Here is an 8,325-nt window from a genome sequence, read left to right on the forward strand (position 1 = left end):
TTATCCGTCTCTTGAATAATCTAATAATGTTGATAGGAGAGTTAACCTTATACACTTTTATTTTATTATCATTATCATTATTATTGTTGTTGTTGTGGTTGTTATCATCATCATCATTATCACCAATATCTTTATTGTTATTACACCCTCATCCATCTGTTTTCAACGAGCTTTTTTTCTATCCTTATTTTCCAAGAATTGTGTAGCATACTATTTTCATATTTTGGTGCGTGATTATTTCTTCCCAGATTGTAAACTGGTCTGTCTTATGTTGTTGGCGCAAAGCTTGCAGTGCTGCACCAGCCCTGCATTGGCCATTGGCAGCTCTACGAGTGAACTGGATAACAAAAACCGGATAGAAATGAAAACCCACACAACAAGTAAACCGGATCACACGAACCGGATAGAAAAGACGGCCCACTCTGCAAGTAAACTGGACCTCACGAGCCGAGTAGAAACAACTACTCGTTTTACACGCAAACCAGATCACACAAGAACGACCCACTCTGCAGGTATACCGGATCACACGAACCGGATAGAAATGACAACCCACACTACAGTTACACTGGACCACAACTCTGCGATGGGCACAGGGGGCTATAAAGAACCGAATCACGACGAGAGCGGTATTCCAAACGTGGCGCCGACGTCGCGGTTAGGCCTAGCGACTTCTTCTGCTGAACTTAGAACGAGAGCCGAGTGGTTGGATGTAACGGCAAATACGCTAGGCATCTCAGAACAGACATCATCTTCGGACAGTGAGAACGATTCTCGTAGATCAGACATCTCTACAAGCTTTTCGCGGGTTTTGGAAACCAAGGAAGATAAACCAGCTGGCTTCAAAAGTGACACAAAGTCGTTGGGTGAAAATGTCTTTGAGGAAAGTGAAAAGGATGAAGATTTGGAAAGCGTAATAACAACAACATCGGACGACACAAGATCTACAGGGACGGAACTTCGGTCGCTAGGGGAAGGCTTCTTAATTACGTCGAATCCGTTACATCTTGCTGAGGACAGTGGCAGCTCGTCTCAAAATACGACAACGTTGAAGCCACTTCGTTCTGAAGATCAAAACTTGTCGCTAGACTCTCAATTATTAATAGATTCGTTGACAGTCCCCAGTAAAACACTTAGGCCTAGAGGTTTTGACGGAAGTTTCCAGAATAACTTCCTTGGCGTAACTTGGTCAATGAGTGGCTCCGAAGAATTCTTAGTAAATCCAGATTTAGAGGCAGGTCCAGCACCAACTGTTGCAACATCAACAGTTGCTGCAAAGTCTACTCCTGGATCAGGCAACCATGAAGACGTTTCCTTTCCTGTATACCTGACTTGTGACATGATATGTAAAAGTTGCTATGGGGGCAGCTTTACGTCAGGCGACGAACAAATAGGCAGGAAACATGTCGACAAGCAGAGATCCTGGGGATATCTCTACAAACAAACATCCACGGAATATCTCGACAAGCAGAGATCCTGGGGATATCTCTACAAACAAACATCCACGGAATATCTCGACAAGCAGAGATCCTGGGGATATCTCTACAAACAAACATCCACGGAATATCTCGACAAGCAGAGATCCTGGGGATATCTCTACAAACAAACATCCACGGAATATCTCGACAAGCAGAGATCCTGGGGATATCTCGACAAGCAAACACCCAGAGAACTTTCAGACAGCACCATTTCAAACTCCTACAGTGACGTCGTCACCGAAGACAATGGTGGCCAAACGGTGCCCGACGGTGCGGACACTCCGAGGTGTGCAACATGGGGCAAGCACACGCGGAAGTTTTCTTGTTCCTGCCACACCAGCTGTGTCCTCTACGGAGACTGCTGCCCAAATGTGTTTGAGAAATGTTTCCGTGCTAGAAATGAGTCGGATCTATTGGATAGAATTCTGGCAGAAGAGGCGAGACGTGAAGCTTGGCCGTTTACAGGGAACTTACCTCAGGACCAAGAACTTGCCAGAGACACCAGCCAATCAAAACAGTTGGTTGACTTCTATAACACACAGTATGGTCAATGTGTCGGTACAGGGTCTACGTTTTATCGAATGGTGTCCACATGTCCTAGTGGACATCTAGATAACGTTGTAAGGGAAATGTGTGAACATCAAACCGATCCGCTTTTGCCAATCGTGTCGTTACAACAGCGTTCCTTCCATCTTGTGTTTAGAAATGTGCATTGTGCTTCTTGCCACAGCATAGACAAAAGTGAACTCACAGTCTGGAAAAGTGAAATTACGTGCGACACAAACGTTGTTCCGGAATCAACGCTTCTCACTTTGGCAAGGATAAAGGAATATGTGAAGGACAAGCGTTGTACCATGGCGCACAAAGAACCACGTGAGGTTTGCTCACCTCGCAGCTGTCGCCAAGAGTCACGGCTTGCTGTGGCAGACAGAAGTGTTCTGAGAGAACAAGTCAGGACAGGGAACTGTTCTCAGCTGGACGCCGCGTTGTGCAGAGCTTACGTCTTGCCGTCTGGGACGTACAAAAACCCGCACTGTGCGATGTGTATGTCGCCAAATAGAAATAAAGATAAAGTTGGAGCAGTAGATGTTCTTACTTTGCCCGTTTGTACAACGTACAGTCAGCATAATATCCCAGCTTTGTCACGTATATCTAATAGTCAGGGTGGCATTCTGATTGTTCTGGACATCACTGGACAATACAGCTCTGAGAACGGAGGGAGCCAGGTCCAGGGATACTTGTGTGAGGACGACCAGGTGTTTGAGCCGCTGACACGGACTTGCACACAGAGGTTCTGTTCTCCCGGGTTCGAGCCTTATCGAGGTCAATGTATGCCGTCAAACGCACAGACAATGGTGCCGAAGGATACGCAATATTTTCCTAATGGTTGGAATTCTGTTAAGTTCTCTGTTGTACTTGACGAAAGTAGGGCGGAATCCCCCCTACACTGCCGGTCCAAAGAGATGGAGGAGATGTTTGCTTCACACAACTCTCGTACAGCGCTCAGGTTGGAAAATCTAATCATTCTCAGATATGTCAAAGAACTGCAACGGGATTTTAAAAACATGAAACGTACCGCCAATGACTTTCACAATGACGTAGAGGACGCGTTCATTGAGTCCAAAGAATTGCAAACAGACTTTGCAACATTGCAAAACGATGAAACAGAACAAACAGAGAATCTAAGAGAAATAGAGAGAAAGGTTGAAGCGTTCCAGCAGGCTTTGAAAGGATTGCACGAAATCTCTCTAGATCTGCGAAATGAGTTGCAACGTGGTTTGGGAACAACGACAACAACAACAACAACAACAACAACAACAACAACAACAACAACAACAACAACAACTACTACAATAGACGGATATCCCTGTCTTGAGATGGAACTCCTGATGCCTGAAGTTTCTAACAGCGTGCCGTCAGTACACCAACGGCCTGCTGCTATCGTGGAAGGATCGATAGCTGTAAACACCGACATAGTAGGTTCGCTAAATGACTTACAGTACGCGGTCAATGCGATAGCCAGATATTTTGACCACCAGAGAAATGTTCTCAGTGTGTCGTACACGAATGTCATACACAGAGATGAGACCGTGTGTCCGTTCAATGGCCGCCCTAGGAACCTAAAAGACCCAGAAATTCAGACCATAAGAGGTAAGCAGTATGCAGTTGAGAATACAATACAGGGAGGCATTTACTTCCCTCTGGAATACATTGGTTTTTCTGTCAAGCTCGAACATTATATTTCACGCCTCGGTACTTTCAATTCTTCACAGGACACATTTACTGTATGTGAAAGTAACCTCTTCAATAACACAGAGTGTGTTGTGGTGTCGTATTGGTTAAACCAAACAGCTATCAACGGAACGTCACTGGTAGTTCTTCAAACAGGAAACGTGTATACAGAGGGGAACTTTGAGCTCGTGGAAGATAAAGCTTATGTTTGTTCTGATCTGACTTTTGAAGCTGGGGTCTACACGAATGGGTTCAGTCTTACGTTCAGCATCATATCACTAACAGCAACTTCACTCTCTATAGTTACTTTGTTTGTCATGCTGCTAATTTATGGAAAGTTTTCAGAATTAAGAAACCTCCCGGGAAAAATGACTGCCAACCTGGCAGGCTGTATGATGACCATGTACATTTTGAACATGTTCACGTACTTCGATATTCACAACGACTACGTCTGTCCTGTCTTTGCTGCTCTCCACCACCTTTTTGCTTTGGCTTCCTACGCCTGGATGTCTGCTATTGCCGTCAATATGGCGCTCACTTTTGGTGCCAGAATCAGTAACCCCCAGGGGTCTTTAAACCGTAACTCTATTTTCTTACGTTTCTCAGCTGTTGTCTGGACCGTTAGTGTGTCAATAGTCATGACGTCATTACTTCTTGATATGACTCACTCCGATGACGTCACCGTGGAAGGATCTGAACAAGGGGACGAAAGCAATGAGAACGGGTCAAGTGAAAAGTGGAACGTAAATACCACAGACATGAACGAGGAAAACAGTACAACTCAGGCCTTAAACAAGTCACACACAGATTCTCACCAGCAAAGTGAACCCAGGTTCCCGCGGTATGGCCATCCTATATGTTTCTGGTTTTCAGCACCTCTGTGGGCTCGGTTGACATTTATCATCGGCCCGTATGCTCTGTCCTTTATCGTTAATGTCGTTGCGTTTACAATCACCCTCGTGGGCATAAATAAAGCGAGCAAGGCGTCAGAAAAAATCTGCAAGAAAAGTTCCGACCGACTGACTTGTATTATCTACTTAAAGCTCTCCACCGCTATGGGCTTCACTTGGATTTTGGCGACACTGCTAGCCGTGTTCCCCTCGAACCCAGTGCTGGAGATTGTCTACTCCTTGCTGGTGTTACTTCAGGGGCTTCTGCTTGTCCTGGCCTTTACGGGCAACAGACGGGTGTGGAATCTGCTGGTGGCTTGCTTCAAGGCTCGCAGAGCTTCGTCGTCTACGGGGTACACTTCCACCAGGAGTTCTGCGGCAACCATGATCTCTGAGTGATCGCTACCTTAGAATTACAAAGTTCTGTCTGCTATTTTTTAAAAGCTGTTGTGAGTTACAAAGACCATGAGGTCAGAAACCAAATACACGTTCTATATCTTCTCTATCAAAATCGTAAGGTTACTCGGAGCCGTTATCAAAATATTTTAAAAAAATTGCATTCGAAAAAGTTTGACATGTTGTGAAACTCAAAATCTTTGAGGTCAAATTGTTCAAAGCGAGGTACTAAGCAGAAAAAACTTTGTCAATCTGAGGTAGTGCGATGTCTCCATGTACTTTACAGAGTCCTGTCAAAATGAACTGGGTTTTTCCCCACGCCCAAGCTACAACCAAGCAGACAAAATGAGTAAAGCTTCTCTAGAATTCACTCATCATAATGCTACAGATTTCTTTCTCTCTTTAGTCGCATTCTGTTGGACTCTGCGCCACCGTTGCATGCAGAAGAAGCGACTTCGTTTTTCTTGTGGAGAGCTTTTTTAATGTTGATTATCTCCATCTTCTTGCTGTCATATTGTATCCCTCTCACCCCGGATTTTCCCAGACTTATGGGATGGGGGAGAGGTCGAGGTCGCTCGCCTCTTAAAGGAGCTAAAGTGTGTCGATGGGTCGTATTTTAATTCACAATTACTTTTTTCTTCTGATAGCTGTATATAACCCGAGCGTTATAATTTCGACATGATCTCCCCGCGTTGTGACCCCCCGGGAGGTTCTCGGTGGATAGTTTACGTACATGTAAGTCTTCGTGTCAGTTGGGACGGACGCGACCCGATTTTTTGTCGGGAGGAGGAAAATCGGTTGTGTCGTTTCTGTCTTGTGTGTCCACAGAGTTGGGAAAAGACACGTCTAGTCTGTTGGCCTGCTGGCCTACTTATTCCCCGGACGTGTGCCAAGGCTGTGTTCTCGGTACGGTGTTATATATGTAAATAGGCAAGAGGTCACATGAACCCAAGGCAGGAATAAGAAATGTGTGGGTTTTAAAGGAAGACTGGTTTATTTGTTAATATGCATTTAAACCAGGTGGTTTACGCGTAGAATTTGCTCATCTTGAGGCGCTGAATACGAATATGAAGGTAGATTTTTAATCCGAACTCAAAATTAGAATTTATTTAGCTCCGGCGGGGCCCATGGCTGATGAGTCACCACCTGGCCCGACTAAAATGCAGCAAGCGGCTTTCCAACCGACACGTCTTTTGTCGGGACGTACCGTGTTGTGTTTGTTGACACAGCCAAACGGAAGTTTCAAGAATTTCTTAGGAAGAAACTGTGCCCCATTTCAACTACCGACTTTCCGAGAGACGGACGGAATCGGGTCGGTTCGTGTCCGATACAATGGACACGGGGCCTTGGTCCAGTAAGATCACCATCACGGCTTGTCGACAGCTGAGTGTGTGGCATTCTGCGCTGTGGTTTGGACTACCCTGGTTATTGAACCTAAAGTGTTAGTTAGGGCAGTTTCAGAGTTTCAGGTCTCTCTACCCATTTTTTTTAGGGGGGGGGGGGAACGATCAGGTTTAGAGTGTTAAAAACTTCAGGTAAAATAACAATCTAAAGATGATAACTTGCTTAAAATCAATATAAATGTATTTACACTTTCCTGTAAAATCAAGGATGCAGTTGGAATCAACGACGGAAAACAGATCTTGCAAGTTTTTGCATTTAAAATATTTCCTTTGGGTGTCTGATGTTAAACTCTGGCTATTGCCTCCGAGGGGAGGAGGAGGACGAGATATTTGTGTACCCTGGGGCAACTCTTTACTACAATTTTTACAGAATAAAACATAATGTGGGCTTTTAGTATTTCAGAATTCCTGACCTCAGTGCTTTCTTGTCGTATCTCCATCTTTTAAACAGTGAAAATGTGACATCTTCTTAAGCTCACTCTTTGTTATGAACTGTTTTCACTGTTATTGAAAATGGAGATACGACAAGAAAGCACTGGGGGCGCGAATTGTTCAAACTTTACTGTGACCCTAGTTAATAACCTGAATTCTGATGTAGATTTTTAAAACTTCTACACCTGTATGATGTAAATCTTTTCTCCTGATGTTGTAACTTTTTCATCCATTGAACTTAGTGGGGTTTTTTTTAATGGCTCTTTCCATTTCGTATTTCGTATCTAAGACTTGTTGTATGGATGTGAGACATGGAACGTATCTCAGACTTGTTGTATGGATGTGAGACATAGAACGTATCTATCTCAGACTTGTTGTATGGATGTGAGACATGGAACGTATCTATCTCAGACTTGTTGTATGGATGTGAGACATGGAACGTATCTCAGACTTGTTGTATGGATGTGAGACATGGAACGTATCTATCTCAGACTTGTTGTATGGATGTAGGACATGGAACTCATCTATATCTATCTCAGACTTGCATAAAGAAGAACCGGATTTTTAAAAACAAGTGACCTAGAAAGTTGCCCACGATCAGAAGAACAGACAGGGTCACCAACCAGGAGAACAAGACAGAGCCCAGTCGGAGATGAAGTGGGAAGATGGCGGACGCAATGAATTGGACATACTCTCGGAAAGCCATGCAAGTACATAACAAAAAAGTGTTGGATTGGAACCCACAGGATAAGAGATCTAGGGAAAAGCCACGTAGAACACGAAGAGGAGCCCCAGAGAATGTGGTAGAGAAAAGCGGGAAGACTTGAAACAATATCAAGAAGCTATCCCAGGATAGGGATAGGTGGAAAACGTTTGTTCGTGACCTATGCCCAGATGAAAAGCGAGACAGGATGATAATACATCTTTATACAATGTTATATACATGTATTTCTAAACGAGCCAATTAGTTTCAGTAATAAAAGTATGGTCTTGCTGTCGACGATTTTGAAAAGCGCTCTATTTTAGTTTACATTTGAAGTATTTACGACGGGCAGGGTTAAAATCGAATCATTGTTAAAACATATTAATATTTGGAAGCAAAATATCGTGCTGTAAGCCACGCGAAAAGAAGCTTACTCTTCTTCACAAAGACCATCATGCGTCTCACACGAGTGTACAATTTGTCAAAAATCTAGTACATTGTTTATACATTTTTTGGTCTCCTTAAAAAAACCCAATTAATATTATAGGTGCTCTTAGTTTACATCCCTGTCGACACAATTTAAGTCCTTTAGGGGGCGGGCTTCCTGCTCTGTCTGTCAGGGTCAACCCAGGCTGACACCGCTACACCTCTACAGGATGACACCACTACACCACACACGCCTGTGTCTTCTGTGTGTAAACTCTCATAGCAGACTAGAGATCTAAGCTGTTGATAATAATAAATGTGAACTTAGCGCTGCTTTTTGATAATGATAATGATGATAATAATAATAA

The 8,325-nt window shown here is 43.8% G+C and overlaps 1 protein-coding gene across 1 annotated transcript; it reads left to right on the forward strand.

Annotated features, from left to right (window-relative positions):
• The first annotated feature begins 541 nt into the window (after positions 1-541).
• On the forward strand, positions 542-4,996 carry LOC118478005. Its single transcript, XM_035970830.1, has one exon. The coding sequence runs from the start codon at positions 542-544 to the stop codon at positions 4,994-4,996; it is 4,455 nt and encodes a 1,484-aa protein (XP_035826723.1).
• Positions 4,997-8,325: the final 3,329 nt, after the last annotated feature.

Source organism: Aplysia californica, unplaced genomic scaffold, assembly GCF_000002075.1.
Source record: "Aplysia californica isolate F4 #8 unplaced genomic scaffold, AplCal3.0 scaffold00326, whole genome shotgun sequence".
Classification (NCBI taxonomy): domain Eukaryota; kingdom Metazoa; phylum Mollusca; class Gastropoda; order Aplysiida; family Aplysiidae; genus Aplysia; species Aplysia californica.

What these genes read in the sequence shown, in the direction of transcription:
- LOC118478005 (XM_035970830.1), top strand. Translation starts at nt 542, where the DNA reads ATGACAACCCACACTACAGTTACACTGGACCACAACTCTGCGATGGGC.